We start from the raw sequence: 19,622 nt of genomic DNA, 5'->3' as shown, positions 1-19,622 counted from the left end.
AGCATCTCGCTCAAAAATGACCAGAGTTTTGATATTTTTCCTATTTAAAACCTGACTCTTCTGTAGTTACATCGTGTACTAAGACCGACGGAAAATTAAAAGTTTTGATTTTCTAGGCCGATATGGCTAGGAACTATACTCCTGCATAATAATCAAGGAACTTTGTGCCGTACCATGGGTGCAGCGGCGCAATGATATTACACAGATATTACAATAGTCCCCAGCATGCTGCTAATGTGCTAAGCTATGCTCTGTGCAAGCAGGTTGTCACATTTGGTTATGTTGACGGAAGTTAGCGTATTTTCAGTCGCTGTATATCAAAACTCTTTGCTCATTTTTGAGCAAGATGCTAACGGTCTAATTAGATTCAATGATCTATGCTAAGCTATGCTAAAAGTGCTACTGCCAGACCCGGAGATCGGCTGAATGGATTCGAAAACGGTAAAACTCAACTGTTTAACTCTAGGAGAGTTGGGAAATGAGCCTATTTTCAAAAATAGTGGAGTGTTCCTTTAAGAGAATCAGAATAGTATTTTTTTTATAAGTGTCTGCTGCCTTCTCAAAGTTTTCTCTCAAAGGATTTCTTCCTTTAGTCCTTTTTATAGCTTATTCAGTCTTCTGTCTGTATATTCCCTGACCTCAGAAATGTATTGAACTAGAAGATTTGTATCAGCCTTAGTGGCTTTTACTACAGGATTACCACGTGTACTTAACCAAATCCAAAGCACTTAAACCACCAGTTACCTGCTGAATTCTACAGAACGAGAGATGCATTTGCAGATGGTGCTTGTTATTAGTGAAGCAGGTGTCTGAACTGATCATTTACAATATTTAACACTTCAACCAGCCACTGATGCATTATACATAATGACAAAACAACATAAAAACATTGCACTGTAAAATGAGGAAACATATCTCGTGTTCACTCTTGAATCATTTATTGTTCTGTTGAAAATGTGTTGCTCATGTGACTCGAGTCAGTGGCATTAAAGGAATACAGAAGGGTTAAAAAAAAAAAAAAGTCTACATTCTTCCCCAAAACTCAACACAACAATCTAACCGTCATCTCTCAGATTCAATATGCAGACTGAAATACCCTTGATAACAGTTAAAAAGGCATCATAAGGCCATGGTGGAAATGACAAAAGATTAAAAAAACCTTGCATGTGTCTCTGCATAAGCGGCTTGTATATCTTACACTGACCGGCCGCTGGTCCTCAGACCTCAAAAGCCAGACAAAAGACGCGAACGACCTCTGATCTGAACCAAAAGGATAGTTGGAATGTGCTCTTGTACAACAGTCAGGAAACTTAAACTCATTTCACACTCATTCTCTCACAGACGAATACAATCAAACTTATATATCTATGAGGAGATAACGACTGCACTCTGGTTGTTTATTTTAACCAATGTCCAGTTTAAATTAAAAGAACATAAAAGAACAAATTTTCAAAATCAATGTCCCCATCTATATGATGGTGCATCCAGCATGAACTTGCACTGGCCTCCTCTGGCTGAATAAATAAATTCTCTTGTGATTGGCTGACCAGGTGTCAAGAGAGTATGGCTCTTGATTGGTGGACACGCTGACACAAAGTTACAATTTGCATACGGTATCTTCAGTACTTAATCCAAATCACCCTTCGTTTAACATTTTGTGCTCTAGTAACTTGTGTCTTTACAGATACATTCGCTCCTATTTGCCGAGTGTGCTATCTGCCGTGAGTCTCTTTGGCTGAGAATTTCATCTGGCTGATGCAGCCATATAAATCTGACAAACACCTTCCCACCTAAAACAAACAATCATACATCATATGCCAGCATTTTAATATTATCTTCTTTTTTCAAACTTAATACTTATAATATACATCTGTACCTGTATAAAATAAAAGTTAAAGGAATAGTTCACCCAAAAATGACAATTCTTCGATCAGCACACATGCACGGTTTTAAATGTGGAATGTCGACCAAATGTAATTCTTGCGTTTTGTGCCCGAAGTTTGAATATGCATAATGTGAACATTCGATTTGAGAGTTGTGACTGGTGGCAGAATTTGCAGTTAATAAGGATTTAAAAAGCTATATTATTACTTTAGAAGTTGTATGGACCACATTTATGGTGCTCTTTTTGTCTTTGCTGAAGCTGGACACTACTGTCAGTAAAGAGCATTTGTTAAAATATCTTCTTTTGTGTTCCACAGAAAATAGAAAGTCAAACCGGTTTGAAACCACATGAGGTTGTTGAATGAAGACAGAATTTTCATTTTTAGGTGAACTGTCCCTTTAAAGGAATAGTTCACCCTAAAATGTAAATTCTATCATTTACTCGCCCTCAAGTTGTTCGGAACTTCTATGAGTTTCTTTCTTCCGCTGAACACAAAAGAAGATATTTTAAAGAATGTCGGTAACCGAACTTGTTGATGGACCCCATTGAATTGGAAGTCAATGGGTGCCATCAACTGTCTGGTTACCAATGTTATTTTGTGTTCAGCCAAAGACAGAAACTCATAAAGGTTTTGAACAAGTTAAAGGAACACGCCGACTTTTTGGGACTTTGGCTTATTCACCGTATCCCCCAGAGTTAGATAAGTCCATACATACCATTCTCTTCTCCATGCGTGCCATAACTCTGTCTGACGCACCGCTAGCCTAGCTTAGCACAAAGACTGGAGGTAAATGGCTCCAATTAGCCTACTGCTCAATACCATGAGTGCAGCGGCGCAATGATATTATGCAGCGCCTGAAAATAGTCCCCAGCACACTCTCTGTGCAAGCAGGTTGTCACGTTGGTTATGTTGACGGAAGTTAGCCTATTTTCAGGTGCTGTGTAATATCACTGCGCCGCTGCACTCATGGTACGGCACAAAGTTCCTTGATTATTACGCAGGACTGAGAGAATAGTTCCAAGCCATATCGGTCTAGAAACTCACAACTTTTCATTTTCCGTCGGCCTTACACGATGTAACTATACACATCACAACATGTAAATAGGAAAATGTTGGCGTTATTTAGTCATTTATTGAGCAGTAGGCTAGCTGGAGCCATTTACCTCCAGTCTTTGTGCTAAGCTAGGCTAGCCATGTGTGCATCAGACAGAGTTCTGGCACGCACGGAGATGAGAATGGTATGTATGGACTTATCTAACTCTGGGGGATACGGTGAATAAGCTAAAGTCCCAAAAAGTTGGCGTGTTCCTTTAAGGGAGAGTAAATGACAGAATTTTCATTTTAGGGTGAACTATTCCTTTAAGGGTTTGAAACGCACTGTGGAATATGCAAAATTAAACAGTAATTCATGTTGTCAATGTTTCAAATGCTTATTGGCTGACTGCTGAGAGGTTTGTGGTTTCTGTTGACGTCATTCTGGATGAGACAGCAGTGTGTCTCACATGGTCCCGCCTACTAAGGCTGAATGTTCATTGATCATCGGACAGTCTTGCTTACAAATCGGTAGGTGATACATCGAAGTACCAAATGATTCTTTAAATAACTATAAAAAGTCTGTGTTATTTGTGTACCATATTGATATTCAGAATACCAAATGCTGTAAGACTTGTCTTCACTGGTCCACGTTCTCAGTCTATTGTCCTCCACAGTGACTGATGAAGTTTGACAGGGAAACACTTACGATTTGTGTTTATAGTCTTTTGTATGCTTTTTTGCATGTGTGGTTGAGCAGCTTTACATCCATCCGATCAAGGCGATGAGGGCAATTTCTGCCGGGCGAATCCTGATTCTTTCTCGTCAGTCGTTCATACTGAAATCTCATAGGTTGTTCCTCCAACACCAGTCACTTTCTTCACCCCTCCTGCAGGTTTGTGTAAGTGGGTGTTATGATTGGCCACGTTTTGTTTATAAGTCGAGCTGAATGGTTTGTTGGGGAAAAAAACAAAAATGTAAGAAACATTAGATATGATGAATGTGGAAAAGGTAATACAGCCAAAAACAGCTTGGATGCACTGAAAGTGTTGTAGGAATATATGTATTAAATGTAAAAGAAACAAAGCAAGCAAGGCACATTCACAAACAAGGTTTCAAGTCAACATGAAATGACAAGCCAATTTATTACCATAATATTATGCAAGGAGTTTATTGTCAAATGAGTGGATTTTTTTGCTATTATTGTTGTAAGCTTTCTTACAATAGTCAGGGCTCAAAGGCTCAGGATTTTTCTCCTGACCAGTTCTGATTTTCACTTGCCTTTAATGCCCTGACAACATTTTTGCTGGCCCAAAATAATGTTTCATTTTTAAAAATCAATATTTATTATATTTTAATATGAAAAGAGTGGTGCAGGGATTATGTATTTTTGTAAGCCAGGAAACAAGTTAGCATTTTAGCACTTTTGGTTCCAATGTCATGAAATCAATGTGTTTTTTTAATGGATTTTTGGTTAAATGGCTGAAATAAGTTCTGTGGTGAACACAAGCTCAAGATATTTTCACATTTTATTCTACAACATAAAATACATCAGTACAGTTTACTTGTCTTGAAAAGTGGCTAAATGGGACAGGTAAACTCACAAGTCCGCTTTTACAGCCTCACTGTGTTCTTAAATCGCACTCTTGCAATCCATTTTAACTCAAACTTACAGGGAAAATGCTTTATGAATACAGACTGAAAGAGTTCTCAAAAGCTTAATGGTGACGTTGAAGTCATGTGACCATGGTGTAGTTAATTTACAGTCAACATTTAGCTTTTTACTTCTGGTGATTGTATTTAGGCTTAACAATTCATAAAAACTGTGTGCATTTGTGAAGAGTACCATGATGAACAAAATGTGTATGAATCAGAAATTGTAGTTGTACACAGCTTATTTTCTGCAATAATCCAAGAGCCAATGGAAAAATCCTATTGTGTTCTTGTCAAAGGAACCAGGGTGACGCTTACTTCAGAACTGGCCTAAAAAAATATGTAATTCCTGCAGCTCTCTAGATTATAATATTCTGAAATTACTGCATTAAGATTTTAGAAAAGCTATTTGACCTACAACAGTAGCCTAATATGCCTTGGTAATGTCATAAAAAAAGGAAGTTGTTTCAGAGGAGGAAATGTTTTTCATGTGCACTAATATAAGACTGGTAACAATTAAAATGTAAATAATGTACATTTCAAATATGTTGACTTTTAAGACAAAATAAAACAGCAAAATAAGACGAACCTTAGCACAGAGACAGAGTCATCCTTATGGCCACAAGGCAGGAGGAGGGAGGGAAGAAGAGAGCAGACGAACGTAAAGAAAGAGAAAAGAGAAGGAAAAAGGACAGAGAAAGATGGAGGGTGCGTACAGAAATTCGAGGGACAGTAGGGTGGCCATGGGTTGCAGGAAGAAAAAGACAGTGTTACTGAACAAAGAGAAGAAGAGAGACCAAACCAAATGAATACAATCACGAACACTGGACCTCGATGTCCTACTTGACCATCACACACACAGGCGTGCAGGTTTTTTGGGGGGCGGGGAAAGAGAGAGACGGCTAAAATCTGCAGGCATTACTCACTTCTGCATCGGAGTCCCGCCCCCTGAGGTAGAGGGGCGGTGCTGTAATTCGGCGCCACCTGCATAGGACAGTGATTTGCCCAGAGGTGTATGGCCAGGGGCAGGGCCAGGAGGAGGGGAGCCCAATGAGCGAGCGCGAGGAGAAAGGGGTGGAGCTCGAGAAGGGGGTGAGCTTGTTGGCCGCAGGAAAGCTCTGTTAGGGGAGGGTCTTAGGGGGGCAGGGCAGGCCTGGAGAGAGCCCTCCCTCTGCTGAGCTGACAGGAAAGGGGACGTGTACCCCAAAATAGGAGGGGACCCCGGTACTGTGCTAAGAGAGTGCGGAGGGTGTGGTCTGGGTGGGGACAGCTCATGAGCAGCAGACTCAAACTCTGGACTTTCGGAGGGCGTCAGCAGGCTTTCGTATGACAAGCTGCCGTTGCGCGTCTGATTGGCTAAACTCTTGTAGCTAGTGGAGGTCGTACCCTCGGAGATGAGGGGCCCAAGGGCATTGTGGGCCGTTTGGGCAGAGCGAAGGCTTGAGGAGCAAGAGGCTGCTGCTGATTGGAGGAGGGTGTCAGTAAAAGATGGGTAAGATCGCCCACCAAACGCAGAGGCCCCACCCAGCCCCCCCGAGCCTGCTCTACCCCCCTCCCCTCCCCCACGGCACCCTGCACCCCCTCGGCTTGACAAACTGGGGTCTGAGCGGTAGCTGGGCTGCCCAGTAGTGACCGGGACAGAGGGAGACTCTGTCATACTGTTCCCTCGACTCATCTGAGAGGAAAAAGAAAGACAAAGTGTACACCAAACGTTCCTGACAGCTGAAGCATCACCAAAGAGATGAAGGATGGCACACAACTGAAAGTTTGAGCAAACCACACTGTTAGGCCTGTCACGATAACTACTTTTTGTTTCGCAATATATCGTCCCAGAAATAATTGCGATAAACGATATTATTGTCATTTTAAGACCATTTTATGCCACTGAATATATAATCCTAATATAACAGCATAATAATGCAAGTAGACCTACACACTTTCAAGTGACTACCTTTTCATTCTTTAGATCATGGAAATTAAGGGTAAAAAATATATTATCCTAAATAAAATTTTAAAAATGGAATAAATAGTAAATAAACACTTTCTCTTTCTGTCATTTTCGTCATTCTGCGTTGACATTTATATGTGCGCCGGAACAAGGGATTGCGGCTTTGAAATTGAGTCAATTTGGGCTTATTCATCCAAACTGTCAGTAGTGGTCAGGAAAACACTATAACGCCTCAAATGGCGCCTGTTTTTCACCTGTCGATAACCACTCTGTGTATGAAGAACTCCCCGTGAACCACTTTCGCTTCCGTTACAGAAAATATACAAGATGACAGCACAATCGAGTAAAATGTTGGTGATATATTGCATCACAAAAAAATATTGAGGTCATGTGCATATATTGTGCGATTTATTGGTTATTGCGACAGGCCTACACACTGTATAAAAGGGATATACGGAGCCCCTAAAGGGACATAGTGGTGGGAAAAAAATGAGACTGTAGGAAAAATTCTATTTAGATTAACTTTGTATTTGCTTGAAAAACGTTTGCATGCTTGCACAAAGTTTTGCGTTCCAAAATTTTGAAAATCATAGAAAACTATATTTCAGCGCTTTTGCAAACAGACCTTTAAAGGGTTAGTTCACCCAAAAATTTTAAATTCTGTCATTAATTACTTTACCCTCATGTCGTTCCACACCCATAAGACCTTTGTTCATCTTCGGAACACAAATGAAGATATTTTTTAGAGATGCTCCGATCAGCATTTTTGGGGCCGATCACCGATTACCGATCACCAAGATCATGATCTGCCGATTGCCGATCACTGCCGATCACAGAATGGCAGGGGAATGGGAATCTTTTATCTATAATCTTGCAGAGTTTGCACCATTTGTAGAAATGAAACTAACTCTAAATTAACTTTATTGAGAAAAAAAACTGTAGAAATAGGCTAGAGTCAAGATCTTGAAGAACCACCAAGTGTTTATTTTAGAAAATGAGATAACTTAAGGCTACTGTAGGCCATCTTTCCCAAATAAATGTATATAAATGTATATAATTATCTCACCTAAATATTTGATCATGCAGTGCATTTTTGTTTTTAAAGACAACTTTTCAGGTAGGTCTAACATTAGTATTGAGATAAGAAATACTAAAGACATTTAATAAGAAATCAAATGTAAATTTCTATTGGTCTTCCCTGAATAAATTAAATTAATCCTTACACTTAAGGTTGCAAAAGTTAGTCATTCAAGAGCAGTGAGTGTCATAAAGGTTCATCAAACAACACAAGACAGAGAAACTCAGAGACAGCAGCAGTTTATTCGACTGCTGTCACTTTAAGAGTGAACACGGTTACAGTTGCATGCAGTTGCACAAACGTTCACTCGCGAGTCACGACGGGGTTTACGTGCATACTCGTCAAGACGGTAATTTAGTATACATTTGTTTGTATCTGACCATTTCAGCGCAATTTGTTCTCGCAAGCTTTTTGTGAGATGGTTTCTGTGTGTGTGTGTGTGTGTGTGTGTGTGTGTGTGGGCGCACGCTCACGGTCTGGAGAGCGCGCGAGTGCTGAGCGGTTTGAACACTGGCAAGACTTAAAAATAAATGCAAATGATAAACTTTAGTGACGATGCGACACTGCCTCGATTGTGCAAGTGACAAATCCTGTCAACAGTGGCAAATCCTGTCAACTGTGCAGCTTGATTTTAGTGCAGATGCGATGATATGAAGCCATTTGAGCATTTTGAAAGGGAGAGAGAGCACGCGCACGCGGTGATTCACTCGCCAGAGTGTGTCTGTTTGTGAACTTACGCAGTCATTTGAAAACTTTCTGTGAGACGCAAGTTATTTGATTGAAATATGAATTGTACCTCACCTTCAGCATTATAATTATTTTACCCGCGCTGGAAAGAGAATGAGACGGTGTCGCTGCATATCATGCCCTCGCTCTCATGGCAGGTGCGGGTTTTATGTGTCGTCAGCATGCGATTGGTTCATGCGATCGGCCTTTTTAGAGACCGCCGATCAATCATCCCAAAGCGATTATCGACCGATCGAGATCGGATGCCGATCAATCGGAACACCCCTAATATTTTTGTTGAAATCCAATGGCTCAGAAAGGCCTCCATTGGCAGCAACGAAATTTACTCTCACAAGACCCATAAAAGGTACTAAAGACGTCGTTACAAAGTCCATCTCACTACAGTGGTTCTACAGTAATTTGATGAAGCGAAGAGAATAGTTTTTGTGCCCCCCCCCCCAAATAACGACTTTATTCAACAAGTGCTTTTCTTCCGTCTAGGCCTCAGATGTGAACTCACAAAGCACCGCGACGGCGTTCTGACACATGACCTGGAAGCGAGGAGCTTTGTTTACAAGCAGAGGAAGACGCGCCGTATCTAAGCTGTTGAATTCTACATTAATCGTGCTTTAGGTCTTGGCGTAGTGGTCAAAATTGTGCTAAAGTGTGTATTTCCTGGATGCCCGAACGCTTGCGCTACGTGATATTCTCGCGCATGCTTCGTGGTGCTTCGTGAGTTCACGTCAAAGGCCTAGACCAAAGACAATCACTTGTTGAATAAAGTTGTTATTTTGGGAGGGGGGGGGGGGGGGTTGTGCACAAAAACTATTCTCGTCGCTTCATAAAATTATTGTAGAACCACTGTAGTGAGATGGACTTTGGAACAACGTTTTTAGTACCTTTTATGGGTCTTGTGAGTGCAAAATACATTGCTGCCAATGGAGGCCTTTCTGAACCATCGGATTTCAACAAAAATATCTTAATTTGTGTTCCGAAGATGAACAAAGGTCTTACGGATGTCGAACGACATGAGGGTAAGTAATTAATGACATTATTTTCATTTTTGGGTGAACTAACCCTTTAATCTCAAAATAAATCAAGTATCTGAGAAAAAAAAATTCTCAGTTACAATTAAACAGACTAGGCCAAAATTGCACACAGATAACAACGTGAGAGTAGTCAACTTTGATGTACCAAATTGATGGAAAAACTTGGTAAAACACATGCATGCTGAACCGTGGGGCCTGGTTCGTACGGATCACGGATCAACTGCGGTCCATTTAACCCCTAGCATAGAGCGGAATATTGAGCGGAGCGTCACACCAAGCAGTGATAACTGCTTAAGCGAGAGTGAAACCTGAGTGTTGAACACTGATGGGTAGGGCAGCATATATTTCCGGCTCATATTTTCAGCCGTTTTTCTATTTCGGACAAAATCCGAAAATGCAATTTTTGGCCAAAAATTTCTTTTAACGGCCAATATTTCGGTGCATCCCTACAAAAAAAACTGTCTAAACACTAAAACACTAAAAATAGCACATTATAAGAGAAAGCAAACGTTTTGCAAGCAAAAAAACCCCACAAAGTGTCTCAGCAAAATTCAAAGGTTTTTGTGAGGGAATGCAAAAGTACTGAAACTTTTCCCCCCCATCTCATATTTTTTCCCATCATGTCCCCTTGGGGGCTCTGTAGGAACGTACGGAGGCACAATAATTATGTTTAAAACATTGAGGAGTTGACACTAGATTCATGCCATTTTTACAGAATGGATAAAGAAAAGGAAAGGAGTCAAGTTATGCTTCAGAATGAGAGGAAAATGGCAACAGGAAAGAGTCCAGCTTAAATAAAACGCAACAATTGCAGAGTCAAAAGGACAAAACATGAGAGCAAGGTGCAAAACACACCATAACAACAGACGACTCACATCTAAACTTACTCGCTCACTGACTGCCAGTGATTTCAGATAATCAAGAAAAATAGTAAAAGAAAGGATTAACAACAAAAAAAAGGGAAAAAAATGCAATGCAAACCTCAAGCGCATCATGGTTGTCTCAAACATAAAAATATATTTTACAGTTTCGGTACCTGAACTTGTGTGCACTGCACTTAGACTTACCTTGCTGGAATGTGTTGAGGCCGTGTGGTTTTTTCCTGGGCTGCTGTAGGCTGGCCTATATTTATACAATGACGGTGTGGGTGGAGCGTCAGTCAGCAAGCTGCACTCTGATTGAAAAAAAATATTGTTATGAAAATCTATTATTTTTTCTTTCTATCTTTACTTGACCTGACATCTATGATACATCTGCATGTGCACCAACCTTCATTTTGCGTGTGAGGCAGCCCAGGGTATCTGTGCTCTGGTTTGGGTGGTGGAGGTGGATCAGCATCAGTGGACTGACTCTCCATTATCTCCAGACTACTTTTAGACTGAAGTACACACACAGAGCAACTCTCAGCAAAAATAGCTTGTTCATGTAAAGAGATTTTATGAACCTACCCCTAACAGAGATCTTTAGCATTGTATGTCAATTACTTTCAAAAGCAGGTTGATAATTTCAGCTGAGACAGACAAATGTCTCAAGAGCAGTGTTGGGTGTAACTAGTCACTAAGTAATTAGTTACTGTAATTTCCCCTTGGAAAAAGTAAAGTACGGGATTACTCTTATTTTTTCTGTAATTTAATTACAGTTACTTCTGATCAGTGTTGGGCAAGTTACTGAAAATTAGTAATTAGTTACAGTTACTAGTTACTTCTTTTAAAAGTAATTTAATTACTTTACCAATTACTGCATATCAAAAGTAATTAGTTACTAAGGAAAGTAACTTTTAAGTTACTTTTATGTCTGCTTTTTAAATGTAAATATGAACAATAGCTACTGACCAGTCAAACACAATAAACATAATTTTTAGACCTATTTATTGTAATCAACAGGGCAAAAGCTCCTCTCCACCAATCAGCTGGTGTGTGGTGGGCGTTCTGGCGCAATATGGCTGCCGTCGCATCATCCAGGTGGTGCTGCACATTGGTGGTGGTTGAGGAGATTCCCCCTTCTATATGTAAAGCGCTTTGAGTGCCTAGAAAAGCGCTATATAAATGTAACAAATTATTATTAAATTATTATTATTATAAAAGGACTTCAAATCAAGCAGTAGTACAGTGTTTAGTGTCCACCAGCGGCAGCGAGCATTCCTTCGGCTAACCTCAACTTATACAAAACTGCCTTTTTACTGTGGTGGTGGTGGTGGTGATAGTAGTTTAAACTAACATTGTGATGCTTGAACTGTTTTATATCTATGGATTTTATTATAGGCAAGATAAGTCAAGTGTTAATTTGAGAGGCTAAAGCGTTGGGTTAACTCGCTTTAAAAAAACTAAAACTTTAATTTAACAAACAAAAAAATGCTCCAAACACTTTTCTAAATTAACTTAATAAAGAAACTAAACGAAATATAACTACGTTGACATTAAAAACTAAAATTAACTATTTTAATGGCTGCAACAATGTGTAATAGGAAGGATAAAAAAAGCACGGGCCAGGCTAGGGACTAGATCTGAGCCTCTTGTCTGCAAGCGTTCATTTTTCACAAAAGAGAGTAACAAACTCATTTTAATTTCAGTAATTGTAATTGTGTTACTTGATTAAAAATTTTTTTAGCTACTTTGTAGCGCGTTACTCCCAACACTGCTTCTGATACAATTTAACTAAATACTTTGTAGAGACTGTAGAACAATTATATATAATACAATAGTGGAATTAATATCAACATTTAAAGTCTAACTTTAAAATGCATGCATAAGTGTTTTTATGTGACCTTCTCACATGTGCAATACTTTGGTCAGTTAATAAGAATAATTTATGTAGTTTTATATGTGACCCTGGACCACAAAACCTGTCATAAGGGTACATTTTTTGTATATATCATCTGAAAGCTGAATAATTGATGTGTGGTTTGTTAGGATAGGACAATATTTGGCTGAGATACAACTATTTGAAAATCTGGAATCTGCGGGTACAAAAAAAATCAAAATATTGAGAAAACCACCTTTAAAGTTGGCCAAATGAAGTCCTTACTTAGCAATGCATATTACTACTAATAATAATTGTTTTGATATATTTATGTTAGGAAATTAAAAACAAAAATATCTTCATGGAACATGATCTTTACTTAATATCCTAATGATTTTTGGCATAATTTTGACCCATACAATGTATTGTTGGCTATTGCCACGAATATACCAATGTGACTTATGACTGGTTTTGTGGTCCAGGGTCACATATTATTTATTTGAATTAATGTCTATCCTTGAATCACTAGTCGAGGTTAATATGGGATTTAGAAAGTAATTAGTAATACGTAATTAAATACTTTTCTAGAGTAACTTACTCAACACTGCTCAAGAGCATGACAAATATTAAATAGTGTAAAGTTTGGAGGTAAGAATGGAAAAGGGTGACTGATATTGATTTTTGTTGTTTTTAAATGTTAGAAAATCAGAACCAATATTTAATTGTTTTTATTCATGACTTTTTTTTTTGCCCAGCAGTATCCAAATAATTACTAGACTACAACAGTTACACATCAAATTCATTCTGAATAATTTAATTATTATAATGCATCAAATAAGAAAATTTAATGACCACTTATTGGCTGTCCAATAAAAATAAGTGAAATAATTTAATATAAAAGTCCAAATATGGCTCAACAACACTGCTCAAATTATTATCAATGTCTAATTGTTTCGCTTTATGTTTTGAACCTACAACCTTTCAGTTACCAGCACAGATCGAGTTTATCTATTATATTTTAAATGTATTACATTATCTTTATTTACACTGTGCAACAACAACTACCATACAGACCTACTCCATTTGGAAAGCACTGCAGCTGCAATGTCCACATGATGAAAAAAGGTATGATAAGGTGTCTTTACCTGCTGGATGCCATTATCCAGGACTTTAGCAGCTAGCTGGGCTTCAGATAGAGGTGGCCGCAAAAATGGTGGCTGGACCTGAACAGAATGAGGCTTTCGTAAGCGATCAAGATACCTGCCAAAAAAAAAACATTTACATACAATTAGAACTTCAATTCCAACAAAATCTGCAAAACACATTTTCATTTGTAAGGAAATAAGACTTTTGAACCTGGGAGCCTGTGAACTACAGAGCACATATGCAATGTTTTTTAAACATCCGTGCGTGAAGGGGTTAACGCCGCCTCTGAACTTCCCGGTCACCTGAGGGTGAAGAGAGGAAAATTGAGAACACACCCTTTGTAAATCAAGCAGAAAAAGAACATCATTCTGTTCAACTAAACACATACAACGTGGACAAAAGACACGCCCAAACACACACACACCTGTTCATTGGTCGTTCTCCCTCTGGCTACAAGGACAACATGGAACCCAGTGAGTCCCGCAACCGGGACAAAAAACAGACCAGCTACACACATCACTGCCAAACTGAGTAGTGTGTTAAGGATACCATTAGTACTGAACAGGTACATCAGTGTATTTATGTGCACATGCATATGTGAGTGCATTACGTGTAAAGGATACGTGACTCCAGAGCGGACCTGTTCCAGTTGTTTTGTGTGATGGAGGATGTATAGCAGACTGAAGCCAAAAACATTCATAATGTGAATAGTTAGCGAGAGCAGGAACAGAAAAAAATAACGATAGTTCCGCCTCCCAATGCAGTTGTTCACCCATGGGCAGTGATGGTCAAACTCCTAAACATAGACACACATGCATACACACATTTAGACAATAAAAAAGCAAAAAAAAGTCAAGACTATAACCGGAACACTGAAGACTTTGTTTAGTGTGAAACTACAATGAATATGTGTGTACCTCCACACAGTTGTCACACACGGAGCAATGTGAGCAGCGTGGTGGTCTGTAAAAGCGGCACGTGGAGCACCACTTCATCCGCACCTGAATGCCCCTCACCTCCACCGTCTTATAAAGTGGAGCCCGGAAATCATCCTCTTTATCCTCATCTTCCTCAGCTGTAAGACATGTGTGCACACATCACAGCTCAAACACAAATTGTTATTTATATAGTAATTCAAAAATACTGGCCAGGTCATACTTTCCCACCAAAATAAAAATGAAAGGAAAATTAAGACTATATATATATATATATAGTTAAAAAAACATTATTAAAAAAATCCATCGTAAAATACAATAGTGTTAAATGTTTGGGGTCATATGATTTGTTTATGTTTTTAAAAAAGAAGACTCAACAAGGCTGTAAAAACTGTAAAAATACAGTAAAAACAGTAATATTGTACAATATTATTACAATTTAAAATAACTGTAATAAACCACAAAAAAATTTTCAGGATTCTTTGATGAGCAACAGCATCCGTTACAAATAGAAATCTTTAGTAACATTATAAATGTATTTTCTGTTACATTTGATCAATTTAATGCAACCTTGCTGAAGAAAAGATCAATTTAATAAAAATAAAAAAAACATATATTATATATATATATATATATATATATATACACACACACTCACCTAAAGGATTATTAGGAACACCATACTAATACTGTGTTTGCCCTTTCGCCTTCAGAACTGCCTTAATTCTACGTGGCATTGATTCAACAAGGTGCTGAAAGCATTCTTTAGAAATGTTGGCCCGTATTGATAGGATCGCATCTTGCAGTTGATGGAGATTTGTGGGATGCACATCCAGGGCACGAAGCTCCCGTTCCACCACATCCCAAAGATGCTGTATTGGGTTGAGATCTGGTGACTGTGGGGGCCATTTTTGTACAAGTGAACTCATTGTCATGTTCAAGAAACCATTTGAAATGATTCGAGCTTTGTGACATGGTGCATTATCCTGCTGGAAGTAGCCATCAGAGGATGGGTACAAGGTGGTCATAAAGTGATGGCCATGGTCAGAAACAATGCTCAGGTTGGCCGTGGCATTTAAACGATGCCCAACTGGCACTAAGGGGCCTAAAGTGTGCCAAGAAAACCTCCCCCACACCATTACACCACCACCACCAGCCTGCACAGTGGTAACAAGGCATGATGGATCCATGTTCTCATTCTGTTTACGCCAAATTCTGACTACCATCTGAATGTCTCAACAGAAATCGAGACTCATCAGACCAGGCAACATTTTTCCAGTCTTCAACTGTCCAATTTTGGTGAGCTCGTGCAAATTGTAGCCTCTTTTCCTATTTGTAGTGGAGATGAGTGGTACCCGGTGGGGTCTTCTGCTGTTGTAGCCCATCCGCCTCAAGGTTGTGCGTGTTGTGGCTTCACAAATGCTTTGCTGCATACCTCGGTTGTGACGAGTGGTTATTTCAGTCAAAGTTGCTCTTTTATCAGCTTGAATCAGTCGGCCCATTCTCCTCTGACCTCTAGCATCAACAAGGCATTTTCGCCCACAGGACTGCCGCATACTGGATGTTTTTCCCTTTTCACACCATTCTTTGTAAACCCTAGAAATGGTTGTGCGTGAAAATCCCAGAAACTGAACAGATTGTGAAATACTCAGACCGGCCCGTCTGGCACCAACAACCATGCCACGCTCAAAATTGCTTAAATCACCTTTCTTTTCCATTCTGACATTCAGTTTGGAGTTCAGGAGATTGTCTTGACCAGGACCACACGCCTAAATGCATTGAAGCAAATGCCATGTGATTGGTTGATTAGATAATTGCATTAATGAGAAATTGAACAGGTGTTCCTAATAATCCTTTAGGTGAGTGTATATATATATCTTACTGACCTTAAACTTTTCACACTTTTTACATTTGTAACTATATATCATATTTGTTTTACTGAATTACAATTATGTAAGGTAAAAAGAACATTATGTTCAGACAGGATAATTCTCTGAATTGTAGAATACATTAGGAATAGCGTTCCAAGAATACATTTGTTTCTTTCTTTTTTTCCCCCCTTCAAATTATGCCAAGATCGACTTTATTATCATGAAAATAATTTCAACATCTAAAATTACCTGTAATAAGACTGGAGTAAACTGTGTCTCAGTTCCACCCACCTTCACACAACTAAGCAGGATTTACTCACATTTTCTCAACGCAAATGACATATGACAAATGAAGTGCGTACCTCTAGGAAAGATGCCAGGGTCCATGAATGTGGCCATACAGAAATTGGCCAGTGTGAAGAGAAAGACCACAGCATTATAGAGCGGAATGGAAGAGGAAAACCGCTCTGTCAGCCACGGACACCTGCACAGAGATGGCTCTCATTACACTTACAGTAATTCTGGTACACTGAATTTCTGCATTAATGTATTAAGGTTCTACTTACGTGAAACAGAGAAACAGCGTTGTGGCCCCCACAAGGAAGGCGGTTGCTGCGGACACAGGCACATAACGACTGGGGCGGAATGGGCGGGATGGGGAGGGGTCCCCGAGAGCCCCGCCCACACTGAGGCCCACAGGCATTTGGAGGAGTAAAAAAAAACTGGGGAACAGGGGAAGCCGTCAGAGAGAGAAGGAAGCTTGTCTCCCACCTGAGTGAGGATGGTGTGTGGCCATGGCCATAATATGTTTAGTGAAAATTATATAAACAGAATTGTGTTCTCACAAATCAATTTCTTTCCTAATCAAATGATAACGTAAAATAGTGCAGATTTTTTGTATACGTCTGTGTAGATACATAAAAAATAGACTAAATTCATATACACGAAATTTGCGATACTATGACTTTACTGTAATACAAAAATAGCTCTAGTTTCATCAAAAATAAGTTTGTATGGCTTGAATGTAACAAGATTTGGTCAATAAAAGGAAAATCAAGTGACAGCAAAGCTCTTTTAGTGCAAATCTCTGGTAAGCCCCATGTTACACCAAAAAGAGCTCAAAGGAAGCAAGCAGCAATTTGAGTTCAGGCATTCATACAGGATTCATACAGACCAATCTCTTATCTCTCAAAGCATTACAGCAGATGAGCGCATGCGAATATGACGTCAGACTACAGAGAGAAAAACGTTTTGGTGGGATGTATACAGTGAAACAAAAAGTATGAGGAAAGAATAAACTCCAAGACAAAAAAAAAGATGAATTTCTTTCTACAATCTCAGTGGGAGTCTGGATTCCCCCTGGAACAGTCCGTCTAAGAAAAGATCGTAATTACTAGAACAAAATATAAAACAGAGCTCTTGAATATCTTGTGCCCTAAATGAGAGCTCATTCTCATTCATTCAGATCTATGCTCACACTTTGATAAGAGACAAACTGGTTGAAAAGTGAGCAGAAAAACGCAGTTTCCCAGGTCGCGATCATATGAATCTTGCAAGTTTAGATATCCACATGATAACGTTGCAGAGTTGTTTTTCAGAGGTCCATATGCAAAAAAGGAACACCCGCAGCTGGGTGCATGTCCATCACAGCAATTGCACACAATCCGTATATGTCCAGGGTTGAAAACTCCAAGTCGTGGTGACACATGAGTGTGCAAAACCATTTTACCCCTGCATAGTGTCCCATGAGGCCTTTCTTTCCTCACATGGATGAGACTGAGGAGTCTAGAATGCCACCTGCTCCTTCCTGATTCCTTAACAGGCTAGAGCGGTATCTAAAGAACAGAAGATAATCAAACACATAAAATATGAACTCATGACCTGATCTTACAGATTCTTGACAGTCTCCATACCGGTTACAAGCAGCCCATATCATATGAAGGATCACATGAACAAAGCGAAACATAAAGCAACGAATTATGAAACCTACATGTGTACACACACATCGTGTTGAAACCTGATCATGCTTTTGCTGCCCTGTGTCACAACTTCTGACTCACCAGGAAAGGGTGTGCCTCTTTTTTTTCCTGTATTCTCCACCAGGTTTTTTGTATACAATCCCCCCCATCCCCCTTTTACAATCCCCCTTTTCTCCTTGGCTTTGCTGTCCCACTGACCACGCAGTGACCTTGAGCCATGCATACACAAGCCTTATTACACCACTCATAATCTTCTTTTCTTGCCGCTATTTCTGCTGTCTTCATTCACAGAACCACCTGAAAACTGATTCACTTCATATGGGAATTATATCTTGATTTGAATTATTAATTAAACGTGCTAGATCATGTCTGACCATCAACTTTTAATCAATAAATTAACTGGATGATGGATGTCAGAGGATATCCGACCAGACCACATGATCAATAATAAACTGAAAAAAATATGCTGGGATTTCACTGACCCACAATGGTCAATTTTGTAAAAGTGACTTCAATGGTTTTTCACCGAAGATGGCAAGCTGTGATGTTTACAATACATGTCCGATTTTAATATAAATAGCCGCAGTGCACTTAGAGTAAGAACAAAAAAAAATCTACATTTAAAATTCTTGTGAGCTGTCTAACTATCTAACATTTATTGGCATTATATGTGCATTGCACACGTTTGAGTAGAACTACAATGCACAAAATTGCTGTCTAGGTAGGCAACTCATTAGCTGACACAGTCATTCACTACAGCAAAAAAAAACAAACCAAACTGGTTAATTGAGTCCCAATATTACTTAAACATCAAAAACATAAACAATTTAAGACATGAAAGTTAAATTCTGAGTAAAAAACCCTACGGTTTTGTCCCGTCTTCGGTAAACCACCCCAGCTAAGAATATAGTCCACCACATTACTACCTTAAACAATAAAACATGACTTCAAAACAATAATAACGCATATTCATTAAATAGTAGCACAAATAACTTATAAACCACAGCAAACAACGATCATTTAACTTTTTACATCGTGTTTAGCGTTCTGTTTAACTAGGCCGCAAAGTGAAGCCTCGGACTCCATTAGTTACAGCTCCGACTGACGGAAACTCAAACGCAGTGTTATTGATCCGATGTCGAAACAGAGCAAAGCAAATAGTAACTTGAGCCTAAACGCTTTTAAATAACACATCTGTTATGAATGCCATACACTGACATATACTCACTCTGTGTCGTAAATCCCCACTTTATGTACTTTAAATGGCTGGCGTTTATTCACACATCCTGTGATTTGGAGACTCGGTTTCTCTTCTGCATCCTGGCCCGGGCAGCCGTATTATCTGATGGGAGAGGAGCTTCAGCTCTCTCTATCCTCTCTCTCCCTTAATCTCCGTGTATTTCTGCGGCTGGGGAAACGGCTTTTGATCTGTGTACGCCCGGGGCTGAAAACTCCCCAAGTCGTTTATCCGACGCGGAGTCTGATAAACCAAAAAATAAAATCCTTAACAAGGCAGCATCATCATCTTCTTCGGCACCAGCATCATTTAAGGACACCGGCATAGGGCATCCAGTCGGAGA

General features: G+C 39.4%; 1 protein-coding gene across 1 annotated transcript; it reads right to left on the bottom strand.

Moving 5' to 3' along the window:
* Nucleotides 1–3,069: 3,069 nt before the first annotated feature.
* zdhhc5b (zDHHC palmitoyltransferase 5b) lies at nucleotides 3,070–19,440 on the bottom strand. Its single transcript, XM_079839486.1, has 12 exons — nucleotides 19,271–19,440; nucleotides 16,630–17,898; nucleotides 16,426–16,547; nucleotides 14,175–14,332; nucleotides 13,881–14,053; nucleotides 13,682–13,784; nucleotides 13,468–13,559; nucleotides 13,257–13,371; nucleotides 10,642–10,750; nucleotides 10,440–10,546; nucleotides 5,498–6,246; nucleotides 3,070–3,863 (listed from the first exon to the last, which is right to left on the bottom strand). Exons 2-12 carry the CDS (start codon nucleotides 16,764–16,766, stop codon nucleotides 3,752–3,754), a joined length of 1,977 nt encoding a protein of 658 aa, XP_079695612.1. The 5' UTR covers nucleotides 16,767–17,898; nucleotides 19,271–19,440; the 3' UTR covers nucleotides 3,070–3,751.
* Nucleotides 19,441–19,622: the final 182 nt, after the last annotated feature.

Source organism: Gobio gobio (assembly GCF_949357685.1).
Source record: "Gobio gobio genome assembly, chromosome: 16".
NCBI classification, from domain to species: domain Eukaryota; kingdom Metazoa; phylum Chordata; class Actinopteri; order Cypriniformes; family Gobionidae; genus Gobio; species Gobio gobio.
This window is presented reverse-complemented; position numbering and strand designations above follow the sequence as displayed.

Excerpts from the sequence above, each read along its gene's own strand:
- zdhhc5b (XM_079839486.1), bottom strand. The coding sequence starts at position 16,766 with ATGCCTGTGGGCCTCAGTGTGGGCGGGGCTCTCGGGGACCCCTCCCCA. Across the intron at positions 14,054-14,174 it reads TGTGTGACAACTGTGTGGAG|GAGTTTGACCATCACTGCCC; the intron begins GTACACACATAT and ends GTCTATGTTTAG. Across the intron at positions 13,785-13,880 it reads CAGGTCCGCTCTGGAGTCAC|TTTGGCAGTGATGTGTGTAG; the intron begins GTATCCTTTACA and ends CACACTACTCAG.